The sequence below is a fragment of the Vespula pensylvanica genome, chromosome 5 (genome assembly GCF_014466175.1).
Source record: "Vespula pensylvanica isolate Volc-1 chromosome 5, ASM1446617v1, whole genome shotgun sequence".
Classification (NCBI taxonomy): domain Eukaryota; kingdom Metazoa; phylum Arthropoda; class Insecta; order Hymenoptera; family Vespidae; genus Vespula; species Vespula pensylvanica.
In genome coordinates this window covers 2,670,771-2,693,270 of record NC_057689.1, presented here as the reverse complement: position 1 = coordinate 2,693,270, position 22,500 = coordinate 2,670,771, and the positions used below count along the sequence as shown (strand labels likewise).

Here is a 22,500-nt window from a genome sequence, read left to right as displayed (position 1 = left end):
GTGAGTTAATTTAATTAAAATAAAATAAATCTAAATATGTTAGATAATAATTCGATTGTAATATTAAGTTGGCCAAATAGTGTAACGTTGTGTTTGGTAGAATATATATATATATGTATGTATATATATATATATATTTATTTATAAAACATTGCAATTTTTTATTTTTTAACATAAGTCATTGACGAATCGATTTGATGAAAATTTAAATATACTCACAATCACAATATTTCATTATAATATTAAATCTGATCGCTGAACGACAAGTAATGTCTAATAAAAAAAATATATTAAAATTGTTTATTTACACGTAAGATATTGCAAATATTGACATTATTTATTAACGAACTTAATATTTGTGAACATTCTTAAGTATCATGTCACATGTAATATTAATTATAAGAATCTATTGCTGTACAATATGGAATATTACTTCGATGGAATACTTGAAGTATTTGAAAAAGCCCGCCAAAATATAAATTGACTCTTGACATTAAATTTTGTTGTCGAAACATTTAATAAATCAATCTTAAATTAATATTAAACTTTTTTTTAACTGTTGAACTGTTATCTTACAATGAGAAACTCTAATCGACGAGTAATCGTTAACAGATGTCACTACGTGTCATACTTTTTAACTTTCGAACGATAAATAACTAGAACTACCATTCAACACAGTTCGATACACGTGTTTGAAGAATCTGGATTGGTTTAATAAGATATTATTGAATGAAAAATTTTATTGATCTCGATAGATCTTCGTTATAATATGTATCACTATGTATCGAACGTGTAGTGAATTTTTCATATTTAACAAATACAAAATTTAATTGTTGAGATAAAATAACGCGATAAGAACTATGCAAAATAATGATAATTAATTGATTTTCGTTAACTCTGCCAACAATGAACTATAAAAAAATTACGTATTAGGAGGTACGTACAAAAATATAAACAGAACACAACGCATATATATATATATATATGTATACATATCTATATATCTCCACGCAAACGTCACAAATTAGCTATTAGCTTTAGCCGAAGAGGTTAAGGTTGTTCGTAATCACTGGTATTATAATGATTGAAACCAATAACGAAAACAAACGTAATTCTTGATCGATTTTGATGAACGAAATTATTTAATTTTCTTTTTTTTGTTGACCATTTTAAAGATCGTCACTTTTTCGAATATTCGAAAAAGTTTTATTTTCTTTGAAAAAAATCGTGTTAAAAAATGTAATTTTTTTTTCGAGAATAATCTATTCGCAAATACAAAGCTTATTCAAAAATTTGAAAAAGCCGGGTCTTAGATTAAAGCTTCGTCTTTAAAATGAGACCTCGTTCATCAAAATCGATCAAAAATTATGCCTGTTCTCATCGTTGATGTAAATCGCTATAAAACCAGTGTTGATCAATAGTCTTATGAAAATTCTGTATAGCGTTGACAGCGATATTTTATGCGAATTTTTGTTACGAGTAACAAATTAACCTTACGTCGATCTTATTTTTAATATAGAGATTATAAATTTCACGTATAGTTTTAATTAATAATAGTAAAAAAAGAAAAAAATTTTTTTTAATAATTATCTTAATAACGATTCATTGACGAAGTCATTCTGTCCATTGATTTTATTTCGAATATTATAATGATTGAAAAAAAGGTTAATCGAGAAAAAAAATATTTTTTTGTTTTTCTAGGAATAATTTATATTATTCGTTGTATATTATCATACGTTCAATCGCGTTTTCCCGCCAAAATGCTTTGCTTGCGATACTTTCGCTTTAGATTGCTAGATGGTGTTTATTAATCCAACATGGCAACATGGAATGTTTTCCATAATTTTATTATCTCAAGCAATGTTGAAAGTATTATCAAAGTAGTAAAAAAGTGTACGTGTAAGAAAATTTATTTTGATTGTGAGTGTGTAGTTTAAAAGTAAAGACAGATTACTGTATCTTGTTATTGATTCATGTGTTTCAACATAATACTGTATTACTTGCTGTTTTTCTTATTTTCTTGTTTTGTTATAGCATCATTAGATAATATAAACTTGTGAACAGTTTAATTATATAGAATGAAAAATACATGTAAAAGAAAAATTCTATATGTCGTAGAAAATAGATACATGTTTTATATTTTATTCCTTCCTTCAAACATTCTATCAAGGAACAACGCATGTAACTGCGAATGAATCTTGATCAAAAATTTCAACGAACTAAATCGACTAATAGAAAGTATAGCGAAGAAGGTCCATTCTACTAATAGCTTTTGAAATTTTTATTGCGATGATAGAAACATACAACGTAGGCAAAATTAAACCAAATCTTACTGATAAGAATAATAATAATTATCTTCCAGTCATATGGAGAAAAAAAAAGATTTCTAAGATAATTCCAAAATAATCCCTAAACAAATAATTGATTAGATGATGTAACAGAAATGATGTAACTATTATCAAATATACATTGTGTTTATAAATCAAGTGGACAACCGTAGAACAAACATGGAATATACAATATCAGCTGACGATGTTAAATTTCTTATGATTATTGATATTACAATTCTGTTATCATGATTACAAAAGATAATAAGAAAAAGAGATTTTCTTATTATTAAAAATAATAATGAAAATATTTATTCGATATTTTTTTTTATCTTTTGATCGTTGTATACTCGATAGCCGCGATAAGACTTGATCAAAGAAAAGTAATTAGAATCGACCTCATAACGTGACGTTAGAGATAAATGATACGTCCTGTTTGCATTAACTACTGAATAAATCGACAACTTTATAATTTTCATTATGCATGGAAAACAAACACGGGATAGATAGAAATTAGATATTCTTTCAGTAAAAAAGTTGAGTTTGCAGAATTTAAGATACACGCATGAACTTTTGATAGAGATTCTATATCACGAAATTCGCTTGAAGTTTTATACAACGAACCGAAGCATGAACAGTGAAAACGTAGAGTTCGAGGTAAGAATTCGTTTTTTTTTTATTTTATTTTTTTAACAAAAATAATTAACATTTGTGATTTGTCATAATAACGATATATATATATATATATATATATTTAATCGAATTATATTTTTGAATAGATCGATCAAATTATAATATATTGCAATAATTAAAAATAAAATGTTTTGAGGTAATGCTATGAAATCAAGATATCAAATACGTTTTCTATATATACGAATTTATAAAAAATAAAAGAAAAAAAAATAGATCTTCGCGCACGTGAAATTTAAACAAACATTGCAGATGATGCCGAGAAATTGCAATTCAAGATACGAATTTTTGAAGAAATATTTCGGATGGATGAGACATATTTCGGTGGAACCAACGATGTGGCTTTATATGATGGCCTTCATGATAACTTCGGTAGTGGAGCAAGATTTTTTTATTAATAAAGCGTGCAGAGTCGATCACGATCTATCCGAAGAGACATGCGCAAATTTAAAAGTCAACGAGACCTTGAACACCAAAGTTCAGGCAAGTAATTATCCAATCCGATCAAGATAAATCGATGATAAAATTTATTTTAACAATGAAATTATTAATGTATTATTAATCTATTAATTATCATTTTCTAGGTAACCGTATCGAAATTTCATCAATGGAACAATATAGCTGGACACGTGGTACCGATAATTTTAGCATTGTTTTTCGGAAATTGGAGCGATAGACACGGTAGAAAGTTACCATTGATTTTAGGATTGATTGGTAAATTTATATATTCTTTTATGATTATCATTAATTCGTTGATAAGTAGTTGGAATTTGAATATGGTGGTATATACCGCGAGTTTACCTATGGGAATGCTTGGAGGTAACGTTGCTATATTTGCCAGTTGTTTTTCATATATATCGGATGTAACAACTGTTCAACAGAGAACTTTAAGAATCACTATACTCGATGTTATTTATCTCAGTACTATGCCTACCGGTAAGAACGAATTAAAAATCGTTTCTTTTTAGAAGATTATCTTTGTTTCGTTTTATATAATTTTTTTTTCTATTTTTTCTTTTTTTAGGTGTGGCTCTTGGTTCGTATCTCTTTACGAACGTCTTAAATTCGTCCTACAGTATAATGTTCACGATAAATTCTGTCCTCCTTGCAATTGCTATTATTTATTCCTTTTTAAATCTCAAATGGCGGACGTCCACTCAACAACGACAATTTTCGAACGTTAATCCTTTCTTCGAATTCTTCGATAAAAAGCACGTAGCAGAAACGATAAAAACGTTAATAAGAAGAAGAGAAAATCATGAAAGAGCTTATCTTTGGATTTTCCTATTAGCAATGGCTTTATATACTTTTCAAAGAGACGAGAAACCTATGAGCTATCTTTACACGCAACTCACGTTTAAATGGGGTGTCGCGGACTTCAGTAAATTCAAAACATTTCAATCGGCACTCTTTGTAATAGGTTAGTCGAATTGAGATAATAATTGATAGGAATTAATACATTGGTTTTTTTAAAGAATCTCGATTCAAAGTATGTCATTCATTTTTTTTGTTTTTTTTTAGCTATACTCATCGGTGTACCTACGATGAGTAAATTATTAGGATTAAGAGATACCGTAATTATTGCAATTGGTGCTCTGGCACATGCAGGTGGTAGAATTGTTTTTGCTTTAACCACTATACCAGAATTATTTTATGTTGGTATGTGATCTCTCAAATGTTGACTATATTTTGAGGAATATAGTAGGATTAGACACTTACTATTTCTTTAGGAGCGGCTATTGCAGCTTTGGGTCCTAGCGTTGCACCAGTATTAAGATCAATGACTTCCAAACTTGTTCCTATGGAAGAAAGAGGTATTTTTTATTATATTTTTTGTTATCAATATTTAATGAAATAATTTTAATTGGAAACATATGTTTTAGGTAAAGTGTTTGCTATGTTATCTGTTTGCGACAATGCAGTACCTCTCTTCAGTGGTATTTTATATTCTCAACTTTATAATTTAACAATTAATACAGCACCTAGTTCTATATATTGGTTAACATTTTCTACGCAAATTATGGTGCTTTTACTTATATCGTAAGTCAAATTTTTATTTGTATTTCTTTCTCTATTTTGAATTATCATTATTAGTAACTCTTTTTACTTTTAGTATAATACATTTTTCATCTAAAAATGAAAATGTACAAAATGAAAACGATGAAGAAAAGTATATTGAAAGTGATTTAGAACAGGATAAATCTTCAAATTGAATGGTAAAGCAATAAAATATGCACAAAATAATAAAATTAGATATTTATACAATTGATAATAAATTCTATACTCTTGATACTATATATTACATAGTAAATTACGTTTATATTTTAAAAGAAATTTTATAATTATTCATTCATGTCTCGATCATGCAAACAGAGTATAGTAAAAGACAAATATAAAATACTAAAGAGAGAGAAAAAATTGTATGAAATTTTTATTTCGTAGAAAATATAAAAGAATTGTATACCATGTAACATTAAATTTTCAGAATGTAAGTTTTCTTATATTTTTAATGATCAATACCAGTCAATACATTGACTGTATATATACTTATTAAGTAATGATAAAGTTAACTATAACTAGAATAATAATTTGTTAAGTTTACTAATAAAAAGGTTTATGTAAAAACATATATAATCAGACAATTAATCGCATCATGAAACTGTATATAGTATTTAGTAATTGCTGTGATTAATTAATATAGATAGAAAATTATTGTTGAGACATGTTTAATAAAAGACTCCTGAACAATTTTTTTATAAGTATTTATGTCACGTTGATATCCAATTTACCGTAAAACATGAATCATCGATTTCAAAGTACTTAAACAAATATTATCAATAATGCATAATGATTGGAATGAATCAGAAGAAGGAACATAAACGTTTAACGTAAATATTGCAATAAGAAACACAATATTCATGTTGTCGATAACGAATATTAAACGTGATGCAAAAGAATATTATTCCAAGTGATGATTCCAAGAATGATTATCATCTCTCGAAAATCGACTTTGACTTTTCAAACACATCATTGGCAACATCGATCTCATGGAAGTTTTTTTTTTTTTTTTTTTATCTACCATTAAAAGTAAGTTCAAGAAATCTATTCGTATACATAATGCGTCACATACATTTGAAGTATGTCAAGGCATCTTCAATATTTTTTTAATCAAATTTCTGCATTAATCAAATAACAAAATGATATTGCGTTAATGTTCTTTATTTTTAATAAAATAATTTCTCACTTGAAGGAATTAAAATGTTATATAAATGAAGTTAAATAAATTGTTCAACACAAAGAAATTTTGTGGTTAGAATTAATAATATAATCTTTTTCTTTTTTTTTTTATTATTTCATTATCTTATTCTTTTTTTTTTTGTTCTTTAAAGCATAAAAAATTTCATTGTAAGGCTTCGAGTGATATTTCGAAATTATAGACGAAAGCTAAAGACAGAGTTAATGAAACATTGTTTGAAAAGCAAAAGTATCTTGTGAGTTCTATCATGAGAGCAATTTCATATTCTATTGGCGTATTGAAAAGCGCGCCTCGCATTGCTAATGAATTCACGCAAACGCATGATTTCGCGTTCGCGCTCGAGGACGATGAAAATAAATACGATTTTATTTTAACCGATCATCTTACATAAACAAAATAATCTTTTCTCTTTCGTTAGTACGCTGACATATTGTGGGGAGCATTAAATTAAAAAAAAAAAAAAAAAAAAAAAAAAAAAAAAAAATTTTATTTAAAAAATAATTATTTTTTAAATTCGATAGAAAGAGAAAGATAGAAACTTACAATGCATACGACAAAACGCAGAACGAATACGCAACGAGCGTTAAAAAAAATAAAATAAAATAAAAAAGAATGATGAATATATGCAAATGAAAGAAATTTTCAAGCACATACAATCACGACATTTTTCACTTGGATATTTTTTTCAACGCACGGTATAGGGGCAATATCTTTTTTCAAATGTATGGGCATTGACCTAAATAGTTATCCACCTCCCAAAAAGTCAACTGATCCTGAGTATAAAAGTCGGTTAATTCTAAGGAAAGCGTGTTATCGTTCGTCGCGAGTATTCGAAGTAATACGTTAAAAAAAAATATATATATATATATAAGAGAAGAAAAGAAAAGGAAGATAAAAAGGACTTGAACAGATTTTTTTATAACATCTACTTACTGAGAAACGTCTTCCTTCCGAGACAAAAATTGAACATGGTAATATATATAAAGTAATACATTATTCAAACTGCATCTTTTATCGTATCTCTTCGAGGAATTTTAAATTCGATAAATCCATTTCCGATATATATATATATATACGACATCTATAATACGTTTTTTTAATTTCATTTTATGCGTGATACGTAATTGGTAAATGTATTTCGATTGAACGAATCGTGACGAGTGACGACGAATAACGACGAGTAACGACGAATTTAACCGAACAATACCGAACATTTCCGAATAGATCGAAACTAAAATAATTGCTTGTAGATTTTTTTTTTCTTTTTTCGTTTCTTTTTAACTTCATTATTAATATTTGTTATTATATTTTACATTATTTTAATGTCTTGTCATCAAGCAAATTATTAACGAACGAGGTTATTAACGAGATAAAAAGCAAAGTTCATAGTTTATTGTATAATTTGATGATATGACTTTTGTATAAATTCTATGTCATCTATAAATTGTTTTTCAAGATGGATGATATATATATATATATATATATATATAAACGCATGTATTATTGAATTAATATATATTATCAAGTATTCATATATATTAATATATATTAACGAAATGTAGCCAGTTAGAGTATTTTTTCTGTAATATAAAATGACATGATAAACTGTCAGAGATATTTACGATGCATATCGATCAATAATACGAAGGATTTTCTTTTTTGTTGAGAATATATGCGAGTGAAGGATGTATTCTAATGTGATTTTTTGTTTTTATTTCTTTCATTCTCTTTTCTTTTTTTAAAACATGAATTCAATCGATCTGTATGTATACAATGATATTCTTTCAAACTTTTTCTAACCTTTCTTTTTTTCTTCTTTTTTTTTTATTATTTTATAATTAAATTCACAATCGGATAAATATTTTCTCTTATTAATGTTTTATTTTTTCTTCACATACATATATATATATATATATGTATAGGATATTTTCATAAATATCGGATCAATTATAAATATTATAAATAAGAAAAATTATTTTTTTAAAGAGCGAGTGAAAACAAACAGGAAAGAGGAGAAATAATAAGCAGAGAAAGCCGATGATCGATCGACACACCCAAATAACGCATAATTCGTATAACTGTCTTGAGATAGTAATAAAAGTTTAATACCTGTTACGTGTTCCATAAGAAGAGAGTAAGAATGTTGTTTTTCTATATACGTTCAAACGTACGACGCTTCTATGCGCTCTCTAATAAGTTTCCATTATTTTTCTTTTTTCTTTCCTTTCTTTACTTCTTTTTTAAAGAGACACAGTGACATTTTAATTTACTTATTCATCTTTGAGAGTGTCACTATCTGTCGGTTAAAATCCGAACTTTTACGATCGACGCAATTGAAAAATTCTAAGTATCTTAACCTTAAACTTTCCATACACATAAGAATATTTGAAATTGAAAAAACAAAAGAAAAACGAGAGAGAGAGAGAGAGAGAGAGAGAGAGAGAATCTTTTTTATTTCATCAAAAAAATATTAATGAATCGTATTAATAATATATATAGTAGTATTGAATATTTACTTTCGATCAGAACATTTCAATTTATATTATTTTTTTCTCAATATTATAAAAACTAAGATAACGAATATCACTCATACAAACATTTCCGTAAGTCAGACTTCCGTGATGTGTCGCAAGCGTGAAATATTCAATATGGCGCCTATCGAGCGCGATTTTTAAATACGAATAATTGCATAATTTTATATTTTTTAAAATTTAGACAAACGAATGAAATGTAAAAGGGCAATTTAAATCGTTAAATAATCTTTAACGTGTCGAGACAGCATCGTTTGAGAGTTCATCGAGTGAGAGTTAACGAAAGGCTAAAACATTCTTTTCAGATTTCACTGAGAAAGTTCGTCGCTATTGCCGTTCTAGCGATTCTAACGATTTTGGCCTCTACGGTGAACTCCGTGGCAACGTCTAAACCAGTAGCAGCTGGAGCAATAACGGTCTATCCCATACCACAACGGCCACCATATGCACCAAATCCATGGGATTATCCAAGACCAATTCCTACGCAGTCGTCTAATCGTCGTTCATGAACAAAAAAAAAAAAAAGAAAAAAAATTTTTAAATGAATAAATAAACAGACGAATTAGCAGATAATATTCAATTAATCGAAAGATAAAATTTAGAAGACCAAAGGAAACTATGATTATAACTGAATGAAAAAACGTTTTGCTAGACATAAACGTAATACCATGAATCAACGATTCTCAAGGTTTCCTCGATTGCAAATTAGCGTTTAAATCATCTATTTCTTATCTCGTACAATGCAAATTAACTTTTTTTCTTTTTTACCGTCATATCTTATAAATCGTATGCTTTAGTGATTAATCGATTCAAATTTCCAAAAAAAAAGTTATATTGGAAAATAGGATATCGTAATAATTCCTCAATACATATTATTTAAGACTTTGAAAGAAAATATCGATTTTACTTGAAGTCGGATATCGGAAAAATATTTAATTTCAGGAAAAATGAATTGAGAATCGATATCCAAACGGTGAGGATGAGGGAGAATGAGGGAGGGAACAGAGATTGGTGACGAGGGAAGGGAACAAAAACACTTTGACACGAAATTTCAGCTTTTGAATTTAGCTTTGAGTTTCTTCTACCGGAAACACAAAGGATAAAACCAGTAGGTATTACGCAACTGCGAGATTAAATTGTGTAAAAACACAATGGACCTCCGTAACGGTGAACGATTCTCTTATTTTCTATTTCTCCCTCTCTCTCTCTCTTTTCCTCTCATTTATAGCTAGGAGATATAGCGTAGGTGGTATGTTCTTTTGATAGAAAATTCAAAAGGAATACTTCATTTTGTTGATTGACATATATGTATGTATCTATGCATGCGTACGTGCGAGCGTGCTTGCGTACGTGTGTGAACGTGTATTAGATTCAACAAATTCGTTTGAAATTTTCCACATATAAATAAAAAGTTCTTAAATGATCTTAAACATCAATTACACTTCTTCCAAATTTTTTCCTTCTTCAAATTATCAATACATACAAATCAAGAATTATTGGATCACTTTTTAGGGGGAAAAAAAAAAAAGAAAAAAGAGAAAGAAAGAAAAGAACAGGTTAAATCTTAAATTTAAAGATGCATTTAAAAGTCGAACAACTCTTCTTCGAAATTTTGTAAGTTAACTTTTTGATATATCAAACTACAAACCTAGAAAATTTTGGCTCATCCTGTAGAAAAAAAAAGAAAAAAGAAAAAAAAGAAACAGAAAGCAAAAAAAAAAAGATAGGACACGTTCGATTTAAGAAGATCCTATCAATTTTTCTTGATCGTTATAAATCCTACCGATTTTAATTGGTAAGGATCAATCGATCGATCGATCTATCGATCTATTCAACTTGGGAACGAACTCGCTTGTATAAGAGAGACTCGTACGGTTTGACCGCTGTTCATAGCTCGTTTAGCTTTCGTCGAGTGTACATACATAGATAGATACATACGAGACCATACATACCTACGTAATTTCGAGCGAGAGACAAAATAACGAGACGGTAGAAGAAGGAGTATAGACTGGCAACGCAGTAACCGATTGGAAACTTTCGAGAGAACATCGAGCGCGTTTGCTATATCGTAATACGTTACAAGAATCGAAAACTCGTAGGAAATCCTTTTTTCTTTTTCTCGTTGTCCTTCTATTTGTTTTTCTTTTTTTTTTTTCTTTTTCCATTTCCTCTCTTCGACATCTCATATACGAACGACCTCTACGAGTAAAGACATTCATTCAGTCGATATTCTCGCTCACACGCGAACGGATCGTCGGAGAATAAAATATTTTTATTTTCGTGTCTCTTCGTTGTTACGTCGCGTGATAATAATAAAAGATAACAAAAAAAAAAAAAAAAGAAAAAGAAAAAGAAAAAGAAATAAAAAGAGCAAGCAAGTATTCTGTATTTTCGATAAAAATCTTCATGAGATTGATTTTATTGATATATCAAATATCAACGTGTGATAACAGACCTAAAAGCAGTTTTATTTAATCATGCGATTGATAACGACCGATAGATTATACTTTATTTTGACATTATGGATATGGATCATCACCGATCAAGCCCTAGGACAACAACCCAACGAATCTGTACCTTCTGTTATCTTAGGTGGCATTGGTAATGTCGCTTCCAGTGCTACAAATTTTCGTAAGTTTCTTGTTTCTTTTTTTTTTTTCCTTCGTATCTTTCCTATTTATCATCGATCATTATCTAAGTTTCTTTCGTATCATTTTATTTTATTTTATTATTATTATTTTTTTCTTTTCGTTGTTAGTTCTTCGATCGTCGATCGAGATTACGATGAATACGATTTTTTTTCTTTTAGATGATTGTAACATAGGGGTATAGCGATCGATCGGTCTCTTAAAATGTAATATCGTAAAAACGATGTAAACGTCGACGATACCGAAAAATAGTTTAAAATTCTTTTTGAATTATTTTACGTTCTCTCTCTCTCTCTCTCTCTCTCTCTCTCTCTCTCTCTCTCTCTCTCTCTCTCTCTCTCTCTCTCTCTCTTTCTATCTCTCTCTTTTCTCTCGTGCGATGAAAAGATCGTGTGAACTATGATCTTTTTTACATTACGATATGGGTCAGAATACGAGACATCTTTGTTTAATATATTTACGTACACGCATATTCCGAATGAAACGATTAAATTTATTCGATTTAAAAAAAATTTTACCGAACCGTATATTTACTTACATCGAGAAAAGAAAGAAGTAAATAATCTTGTACATTTACTTTTACAAACATAAGTAGAGGAACGCACTCAATTTATCTGACAGATCGAGATACGCATGTACAATCATTATCGAATACTAGTGAAGATGTTTTATCGATTGACACGAAGATAAAATAATTTTAAAAATCATTTGATGACATATATTTTAAGAAAAAAGATTTTCTGTATTAATTGTACGTATTTGAATTTTATTTCTTTCTTTTTTTTTTTTCTTTCTCTTTCCGATATAATTAAATTATAAGTAGTAACGTATTAGATTATGTGTAAATTATATTTTTTAAAGACTGGTGACACCTAATAATGACATCATTCGATGATAATTATTCATCGATATCAAAATTGAACTTTCCTCTTAATGCGTTAGATTCTCTCGCTCTCTCTCTCTCTCTCTCTCTCTCTCTCTCTCTCTCTCTCTCTCTCCTTTTCTATCTATTTTTATGATAAAAAATAATTACGTGTGTAAGATGAAAAAAATGTTTATTGGTACGTATTTATGGATTACTCATATTGTTCATTTTATTCTTTTTTTTTTTCTTTTTTTTTTTTTTTTTAATATTATTTCACATAGACAATAGTCAATAATCTTTTTTTTTTACATACGTATGATTCCTTTTTTTATGATATATTCGTTTTAGAAACAGACAATTAATGTCATTGAGTATCACGATGATATTTCTTTTCAATTCATTTACGATCTGTCTAGGTTTTATAAAAACACGTCTGTGCCGAGATAAAAAGTTGTTAAAGATAAATCGTTGTATTTTTAATTTCATCATTTATCATTTTTTTAAATTCTCGACACTTATTAAAACTGATGAATAACATCGTTATTGACTGCATCGTTGCAAAATATAAATTGTTGCAATTTGGAAATTATTATTATCGTTTGCCTCGAACGAGTTGTGTCGAGTATTGCAAAAAAAAAAATTAATCATTCGAGAGAAAGAGAGAGAGAGAGAGAGAGAGAGAGAGAGAGAGAGAGAGAGAGAGAGAGAGAGAGAGAGAGAGAGAGAGAGAGAGAGAAACATTATACAAAAGTTACAAAACTTTTGAAAAAATCTGCGAATGAAACGTAAAAAAACGAAAAACATTTGGCTCAACGATAGCGATATAGTAAAATAGATTTCACTTGCATTCATAAACGAACGAAATAATAAAAGGTAACAAGTGAAAAAATATTTTCCTTTGATGTAACAATTTTAGACTTCTCTTATTTCTTTATCCTTTTTTAATAAACCTACAGTATAAAGGTTTGTAAGAATAGATTTGAATTGTATATATATATATATACATATATATATATATACACGCGCGCACACACACACACACACACACTTATAAGCATATATAGAAAGCGGATCAAAAGTTCTTAATTGATATAGAAAATCAATTACCCCTTTTTTCGAGACTTTTTAGGTCAATTATTTTTTTCTTTTATCCCCTTTTTTTTTTCAATCGTATCCTACAACTCTATAATTCCAGCTTGTAAAATTATAAGTCTAACTAAAAGGCTAAAAGGTATAGCGAAATATGGATAATTGATTTTAAAAATCATTCGGGAAATCTTTCATATATATATATATATATATATATATATATATATATATGTACGCGTGTATGTATATATGTACGTAGATTATGTACTTTGATTTATCATTTTTAGTCAGAGATAACATATCGGATATATCGTCGAGTGAAAAGTGCAACTGCTTGTTGTTGCAGTATCCGGAGTCGTGCAACGACAGAAAGACCTGTTGCATCGCGTGACCGACACCGCCACAGATTACAGTACGTTGCGTGTTTTATGATCGAGAGAAACGATCATTACGGCTTATAGATCCTCTCCTATCCAAATAAGAAAGACACGTGGCAAATAAAAGAGACACGAGTGTACCGCTTTCGTTCTCTCTCTTTCTCTCTCTCTCTCTCTCTCTCTCACTCTTTCTTTTTCTTTCTCTTTTTCTAAACGATAGAAAAAAAAAAAAAAAGGAAAATAATAGTTTCGGTCATTAGAAATTCTATTATTTGCTGTAAAAATCATTGATTTATTGCAAAAGAAAAAAAGAAAAAAAAAAAAAAAAAGAGAAAAAAGATAAGTGATCTCGTACGAATCTCTCTGCGATTAAGACATTCTTTCATTTCTTTTTTTTTTCTTTTTTTTTTTTTTTTTTTTTTTTTTTTTTTTTTTTTTTTTTTTTTTTTTCTTAGAATAAATACTCATTCTATATATGTCGATAATACGAGTAGATTGTTCCCATTTGATTTCTCGTAATAAAACCTTTAATCATTATATTCGTTCATTATTTGCAGTAAGTCAATGATACCTGCAATCGATCACGCAAAATTGCACGTTCGAAAGTCGCATTTTTCTCACGAGACTTGCTATTCGAGTAATTTTATGTGTCTCCGTAAAGAAAGAAAAATGAAATAAAAAGAATATAAAATAGAGTCGCAACGAGATGCGATTTACGATTTCAATAGACCGAAATCGAATGCTTATTTAACGAAACGAAATTGCGAAAATTTTAAGTGGCCAATTAAGTATTTTCTCTCTGCCTGCCTGTTTATCTCTCTCTCTCTCTCTCTCTCTCTCTCTCTCTCTCTCTCTCTCTCTCTCTTTCTTTCTCTCTCTCTCTCTCTCTCTCTTTCTTCCGCCGATCGATTGCTACTAAAAGTAACCCGTTTTTAACATGCAACAAGTTTTACAACAAACTTTACTTATTAGCAATTAACGTCAAAAGTATAGACGAGTATTAGGATGTTCTTTCTACAGAATCATTCAACACGATCATTCTTAATTCATATTACAAAATTTTCTTCTTGAGATGGAATAAAAGAAGAAAAAAAAGTGAGAACAAGTGTCGATCACAGATATCGATTTTTTCTTTTCCTTTCTTTTCTCTTCTTTTTACATTATACGTTGAAATTCAAAAAGATGAATCGAATTTAAATGTACAATGACAATTATCGAGAAATATTGATTCATTCCTCGTATAGCAGTAGCTAGAACGTTAACTCGCTTATTAACAACGCTTGTCACGGTTAGCTATTCGCTTTCGGACGAAACAATTAGAATAATCCATATTCCTGGGAGTATTATTATATTAACATTTGCGAATTTTTATTGTTTTTTTTTTTCTTTATATATATATATCTTTTTTTAAAGATATATATATATATTTTTTTTCCTTTTCTTTTAATTTCTATTTATTTTTGTTTTAGTCGTCAGTGCGGTGGAAAGACCAAGGATTTTATTGATCAATGCAACGAGAGCCACAACGGGAATTAGTGAGTAATTCATAGAAATAAAATCTTAATTTAGTAAAACGCATTAATCCTTCGAAGGACAGTCGACAGTGCAGCGTCGAAGGGACTCGAATTCAAGCTTCGAAGATTCATCGAGAAGTTACGTTCGCGAATGCGTTACGGTATACCAGAATTGGATATACCACCGCTCGAACCATTTCATCTCGATGGAGTTCGCATCGACACCGATAATCCAGAAATTGGAAAGTACGTACGTCCTTTTGATCGAAATAAATTCATGGCTACGTTGAACGTCGCCGCGAGTAATTACTCTGCGAATGACTTTCTAATATCTTTTGCAACGCCGATAATATATACGTATATACAAAGCGATCTATCCGATATACTTAGATATACTTCAATTCGTCTTCTTTTTTTATTTTTCTCTACTTTAAGAACTTCGATAACTTTGAAACGTGAAATGAAGATGAGTCAACGTGACGAAAAAAAAAGAAAGAAAGTAAACAAAAAAGAAAATCCAGCAAAATCATACGTATATAAATAATGTAATAATCGTACCATCCGACTGATCCGATTGAAAGATATATTTTATTACAAGATAACATTGAAATATATTCTATTTTCAGCATCAGTGCCATTATCACCGACTTAACGGTTTACGGATTATCAACGTTCATTATCGAAAGTGCGAAACTCTCTTTGATCGGTCCAAGCATATCCGTAAATCTTTTGTTTCCGGAACTGTATGCAACCGGTGATTACAACGTATCCGGTATACTCGGCGACATGTTTACGATATTTGGTTCTGGCCCTTTCAAAGCAACGATCTACGAGTTTCGTTTACAATTTACAGTTGTATTGGGTTACTCGAGGGGTTTGTATATAAAAGATTTCGATCTCGACTTCGCGTTGACGTCCGTCTTGTTCGATATTGAAAATTTTATGGGAGGTGACGAGGTTGGAAGGATCATGAACAAGGTACGCGATTATTTTTACGAAATCAATCAATAATCTTATATGTGTTAAGATATCTTCTTCTTATTATTTTTATTATTTCATTATTATTATTATTATTATTATTATTAGTTTGGAGAAGTTAAAAAGAAAGAAAGAAAGAAAAAAAAAAAAAAAGAAACCACGTGCACGAAGACGATTTAATTGTATTTACGTCTGCTACACTCCGTTTATATTGCTTTCCTTTTTCCTTTTTCTCGAGGGATTCTTCTTCTCTTTCTTTCTTTCTTTCTGTTTTTTCTGTTCCTTGATCTTTTTCTCCCCTTTCATTTTAGGTCTTTCAAGAACTCACTCCGCAGGTAGTGGAAATCATTAAGCCGGACATACTTCCAGGAATCAAGAGTTACGTGGCGAGCAGAGCCAACGAAACTATCCAACATTTGACCATGAGAGACTTGTTTAATATTCTCTTGGGAGAAAACGAAATTCGAGATATCGCTCATTTAATCATACCGTGATATATATGTGTATATATATATATATATATGTGTATGTATATATATACATATATATATATATATATGCGTTCTACCTTCCTTCTTTTTCCGAAGGAACATTTTATTTTCTCGTCCTTTTCATTAATTTTATTTGAGTATTATTTACTTTATTTCTTTTGTCTATTCTTTCGATTGGATTTGAAAGAATAAAGTATATACATCGGATGCGATAATAAGATTTTCCTAAGACGATCTAACGATCGATAGCTATTAATTACGACCAAGATGATGTTTTTAAAATTTCAAGAAACGATCGATTAATTATACCGACGTACATTTTTTTGTTCGTTCGTTCGTTCCTTTATACGTTCTTTTCTCTTTAATTTTATTTTTTATACTACAATTTTACGTGTTGCGATTTTATTATTATAATATAATAAAATGTTTCATTAAACAGATCATCTTTCTTTTTTTTTTTTTTTTTTTTTTTTTTTTTATCGAAAGACACGTAGTGCATGTAGCATTTGTTGCGTCTTACAAAAGACTTTGACACCATTGCGTGTTGCATTACTCGTCCAAATTGTATTTTCGAAAGAGGCGAACGAAACGACACATACACACACGTCGGATATTTAATTCAACGACTTATGTATATCATAGTTACTATTACTATTGTGTTACGATTCTAACACATTTCTAAGTGATTGATAAGGTAAGCGAAAGTTCACAAGTATGTCCTTCGAACTCAATGAGCGAGCAAACGAACGAACGAACAAATAATGAACGAATGAACGATCAATCGGCGATCGATATTTCTTAAGTAGATAAGGTTTTCCTAGATAAATAATTTGAAACTAATATAATATATACGATTTCTTTAAAGATTCTTATTTTCCTAGGCTGTGCAAATCGTTAGAGAAAAAATGCAGAAGAAAAAAAGAAAAAGAAAAAAACAAGAAAAAAGAATGAAAATACGTATATACATGATTACATGCATACATATATATATATATATATATATATATATATATATACATATCATGTATATATGTGTATAAGTAACGTATCGAAATGATAATAATGACCTTCAAATTATCTAAATCGATCGTAGTATAGGGAAAGAAAAAGATCATAGGATAATAAACTGCGATCAATGTTTCTCTATTAACAATGACGATCTTCTCTCTCTTTTTCTCTCCCTTCCTCCCTACCTCTCTCTCTCTCTCTCTCTCTCTCTCTCTCTCTCTCTCTTTCTCTGTCTCCTTCTCCTCAAATTATCTATCTGTCTCACGTGTAATTTCTCTCGAGATTACACAATCGACTCTAACGAGATACGGTTGTCACATATAAGTCATTGCCTAACATATAAATACGTATACAGATAGGCTATACCTACACACACACACACACACTATACATACCTACATATATATATATACTCATATGTATATGCTCTTAATACATATATACTCTTAAAGAATTTAATCATCCCAAAATGTAATGACCAAACGACTCGCAGTTTATTTACAAGAGTGTGACAAAATAAACAGACGTATCGTATCAACTCGAAAAGTCTCCCCTCTAACTCCCTTTCTATCTTCGGAAATCAATGATAAAGAATTTAATGCGCGCACAAATTAGTATCTTACGATACTCGAACGTTTGTTGAAGGGGACAGAAAGAGAAAGAGAGAGAGAGAGAGAGAGACAGAGAGAGAAAGAGAGAGAGATCGATTGCTATTAATATAATTTTCATGTGAAAGATATACACACATACACATACACTCACACATCGAAAAAGACACATCATTTTGAGATATATACGTATATAAATATATAATATCAGCGAACGTGTTCAATTATTAAATTCTATATTCTTTTTTCATTTTTTTCTTTTTTTCTTTTTCCTTTTGTTTTCCTACAATGAACAACAGAACTAGATATGTTTATTGTTATAATTTGCGAACGAAGAATGTTATTTTTCTATTTGTCAATCTCTTCTTTTTGTCCAATTTACCATTTCAAATAATTTTCAAGTATAATACTGTTCTTCTCGCGCTATTTGAATATCTAACAACAAGAATATTGGAGATGATTAGGAGGTGGAGATTAGAATAAAAGATGATCCGATAAAAGGTATCAAGGTAAGAAGGTTTAAGAGAGAGAAAAAGAAAGGAACAGAGAGAAATAATTAAAAAGTAGAAAGAAAAAGAGATAGATAGATAGATAGATAAACAAATAAATAGAGTATTCGTGCAAGTATTACAAACAGAATAGATTAGAATAAAATAGAATAAAATAGAATTAACATTTGTCAACTTAATTATACTATCTTCGCACTATCTCTTCAAATATTTATAATATTTGCAAAATAAATTTTGTAGATACGTAGTAGATAAGATTTAATGTTGTACAATGTAAATCTTTGAAGGAAGAGTTAAAGAGAGAGAGAGAGAGAGAGAGAGAGAGAGAGAGAGAGACAGAGAGAGAGAGAGAGAGAGATAGAGATAGAGATAGAGAGAGAGAAGCAAGGAGAGGAATATATAGGGGGCAATGTCGGAAAACGAACGGACATGCGTAAGATCGAACGATATATACCATATATACTATCCGTGGAAGGCAGTCTCGTTTAAACTTCGCACGAGGACGGACGTATGTATTTATCTTCCGCGTAACGACGAAGAACTCTCGAACTCTTAGATAGATCTTGTAAAAGTAAACAATCAACATCTGTAAAAGAAATAATTTATATACATATACATATATATATATATATATATATATATATATATATTTAATGTATTAATCGTTAAAAAGTTTTCTTTCTTATTTTTTGTTTGTTTGTTTTTTTTTTTTCTAAAATCTTACGTCCGATCAAGATTTTGTTTGTATATTATATACGATATAAAGAAATACGAAAGAATAGGAATAAAAAGGGAAGGAAAAGGAAAAGAGAAAAAAAAAATTCGAAGTCTGAGAGAATCTTGAGGAGCGTAGTATTTTTTTCAGAAATGTAATAAAACAAATTTGAAAAAAGAAAATATTTTCTGAGCGTTTTACGACGTGTCCGTTGACTCGTTTAATTTTTCGAAATAAAAATAAGGGAAAATATACGAGAGAAAAAAATGCGAACTTGTACGTAGAAAGTGGTGTTAGAGAGAAAGAGAGAGAGAAAGAGAGAGAGAGAGGATGGGAGAGAAGGAGAGAGAGATAGAGAAGGAAAAGGAAAAAGAAAGAAGATAAAAATTTATTTAACAAAACGTTTTTTTTTTCCTGTGATCGGCACGGCGATCTGGCGAGTAGAGTTTGATACTTATCGGGATTTATAAACAGTCGACTCGTCGAACTCTCGTTCAGTAAGAAACTCCTCGTGTATTAGGACGGACGCGTGTTCTGTTAATTCCGCGATTTATACGTACATATATTACAGATATCTACTATAAAAATATATATATATATATTACATAGATATATATATATGTATATGTATATGTTATATTTATTTACATACACACGTATGATAAATAATTTTTTGGAAAGGTCAAGTACATAGAAAAATTTTTTGCATTTGAAAATGTAAGGATCTATGTTTTGAAAGAAAAAAAGAAAGAGAGAGAGAGAGAGATATATTATTCCTGGCTTACGAAGAGGAACGATCAAGTGAATAGATAAGCTCTTTTTTTCAATAGAGAGAGAGAGAGAGAGAGAGAAGAGAGAAAAATCGCTTGTTTCGTCGATACAATGACGATCTCTCGTATTTTACGTTCAACGACGTCTCTTTAACGGTGAGTAATTTTTACATTTTTTCTTACTTTTTATATAGATGTATGTATACATATATACATATATATATATATATATATATATATATACACCTACGTACATACATATATGTACACGTATTAGATATATTATATCATATCGTTTAATCGCCAATGTCTCTTTGTAATTATTATCGTATTTTTTTGATCATAATATTATCAACAGATGCGAATTATAATCTCAAGATCATTTAATCATAAACCAAGAGATGAGAAAGAACAAAATATCGATATGTTATTTAAAACGAACGAAAGATGACTACGTACAAGTATCGAAAGTCATAATTTATAAATTTAATAAACGTGTCACGAATCTATGATTACTAATTGACGTTTCTCGTTCTTTTTCTCTTTTTTCTTTTCTTTTCTTCTCTTTTTTTTTTTTCTTTTTTTCTTTTCTCTTTAAAGTCCTCATCAAACAAACTTGCTATCTATTTATGATTCTATGCCAACGTCGTGACAACATATTTAATACCTTTGACTGCTACGAAAATGTAAATGAAGAATTGATCTTTCTCAATTAAAAAGTTATAAAATGACGTGACGTGACGCGACGCGACGCATTCAGATTTGGAATGTTAATCCTAAGAAAATTGTTTGTCGAATCGTTGGACTTACATTTCTGATGTATATTCATGAACTTCGTGTCTCATAACAAAGTTAAAGTGCCAAAGCCGGGCAAACAACATTCGATAAATTTTTAATATCATTAATTATTATATTAGATCAATCAATTGATTATATGTAACATTAGTGATTATGAATGGAAAAAATGTTTGATATTTTTCATATCTCTAAATAAATAACATTGTAGTATTTTTTTCTTGTTCGAAAACATTTGATATCTTATATCGAAACAAATAACGCTATATAGAGAGTAATTTGTTTATTGTTAAACAAATTTTTCTATATTTTCTATCTAAATAAATAGCAACAGTATTTTGATCTTTTTGATCGAAAATTATATTATATAAATAATTTATATATTACTAAAATTTAAAAAAAAAATATATATATATACATACATGCATGTATATCTCATTTGATATTTTTATTATCGAATAAAAAGAAAAAATTCTATATCGTTTAATTTTTTAAATTATTTAAAAAATAAAATACATAAATAAATTTAGGCTTTAATTTATAATATCTTCGAGACATGATAAGTTACTTTTGATTTTTTTCTCCCGATTAGAAAAATATCGTCGAGTCTTTTAAGTTAATATCACGACAATAAGAACGAATAGGTTTATTCAAACAACTTGTTGATCTGTCTACGCTTGGCGTCAGCTATATCATCGTACAACTTTTCGGTGTATGTTACGATATCAAATATTAAATTAATGTTTCGTATGACTCGTACATTCGTACGGTTCCGATTACTTTAACTCGTTCTCACTTTCGTTTGAAGGGCGCGACATAGTGGTAATGACTCGAACATGGTCAGACACATTAACTTGATTAAACACTAACTTCGCACTAACACGCTCACACGTAAATGGAAACACGTGATATTCTACCAGAAAAATAAATAAAAAAGAATATCTTTTTTCTTTTCTTTTCTTTTCTTTTTTTTTTTTTTTTCTTTTAACAACAAGATTACAATTCGTAATTTCTATTGTATGACACGATTTGAAAAGATAAAAAAAAATCTTTCCGTCTATTCTCGTACATATCTGATTTACGATATCGTTCGTCAAAGAGAAATGACATTAATTAATAAATATTTAATTTATTCGATAATTCGTTTGAACGACAATACGAACGTATTGAGAATGAAATATTAAATGCGAGATACTTTTGACCGTATGAAAATGAATTTTTATAAAAATGAATTCTTTATAATATTTATAATCGTAAAACAGAGAAAGATAATTTATAAAAAAATATATGTACAACGTTACTACAGAAAAATAAAAAATAAAAAATAAA

General features: G+C 29.0%; 3 protein-coding genes and 2 long non-coding RNA genes across 12 annotated transcripts in view; 3 read left to right on the top strand and 2 right to left on the bottom strand.

Annotated features, from left to right (window-relative positions):
- Positions 1–8,597, bottom strand: part of LOC122629467 — a 50,363-nt gene extending 41,766 nt beyond the window's left edge. The window contains exons 1-2 of one of the 2 annotated variants that reach the window (XR_006327268.1): positions 8,383–8,597; positions 4,737–4,816 (exon numbers count right to left, since the gene is read on the bottom strand). This is a non-coding gene — a long non-coding RNA (uncharacterized LOC122629467). The remainder of the gene's footprint in view (positions 1–4,736; positions 4,817–8,382) is intronic. The other variant, XR_006327267.1, reaches the window with a different exon arrangement.
- On the top strand, positions 911–5,696 carry LOC122629457 (proton-coupled folate transporter). 5 transcript variants are annotated; one of them, XM_043812876.1, is made up of 9 exons: positions 1,699–1,920; positions 2,877–2,984; positions 3,270–3,500; positions 3,602–3,953; positions 4,042–4,437; positions 4,539–4,676; positions 4,748–4,831; positions 4,901–5,057; positions 5,131–5,695. In XM_043812876.1, the coding sequence occupies exons 2-9, from the start codon at positions 2,958–2,960 to the stop codon at positions 5,228–5,230; spliced, it is 1,485 nt and encodes a 494-aa protein (XP_043668811.1). In that variant the 5' UTR covers positions 1,699–1,920; positions 2,877–2,957; the 3' UTR covers positions 5,231–5,695. The 5 variants fall into 5 exon arrangements, with proteins under 5 accessions (XP_043668814.1, XP_043668811.1, XP_043668813.1 ...); XM_043812879.1 differs by lacking the exons at positions 1,699–1,920; positions 2,877–2,984 and adding an exon at positions 911–936 and having other exon boundaries at positions 5,131–5,696; XM_043812878.1 differs by lacking the exon at positions 2,877–2,984 and having other exon boundaries at positions 1,699–1,893; positions 5,131–5,696.
- Positions 8,598–9,165: 568 nt separating the features above from the next.
- The window catches only part of LOC122629469, an 86,935-nt gene continuing 73,600 nt past the window's right edge, over positions 9,166–22,500 (bottom strand). The window contains exon 4 of the long non-coding RNA XR_006327270.1: positions 9,166–9,296. This is a non-coding gene — a long non-coding RNA (uncharacterized LOC122629469). The remainder of the gene's footprint in view (positions 9,297–22,500) is intronic.
- On the top strand, positions 10,686–16,820 carry LOC122629460. Of its 2 annotated transcripts, XM_043812884.1 has the most exons (6): positions 10,686–11,435; positions 13,753–13,818; positions 15,253–15,318; positions 15,381–15,543; positions 15,924–16,275; positions 16,587–16,820. In XM_043812884.1, the coding sequence occupies exons 1-6, from the start codon at positions 11,282–11,284 to the stop codon at positions 16,767–16,769; spliced, it is 984 nt and encodes a 327-aa protein (XP_043668819.1). In that variant the 5' UTR covers positions 10,686–11,281; the 3' UTR covers positions 16,770–16,820. The 2 variants fall into 2 exon arrangements, with proteins under 2 accessions (XP_043668819.1, XP_043668820.1); XM_043812885.1 differs by lacking the exon at positions 13,753–13,818 and having other exon boundaries at positions 10,688–11,435; positions 16,587–16,819.
- Positions 19,757–22,500, top strand: part of LOC122629456 (parathyroid hormone/parathyroid hormone-related peptide receptor-like) — a 19,716-nt gene continuing 16,972 nt past the window's right edge. Inside the window, exon 1 of one of the 2 annotated variants that reach the window (XM_043812873.1) lies at positions 19,757–20,532. The gene's annotated coding sequence lies outside the window, so the exon portion shown is untranslated. The remainder of the gene's footprint in view (positions 20,533–22,500) is intronic. The other variant, XM_043812872.1, reaches the window with a different exon arrangement.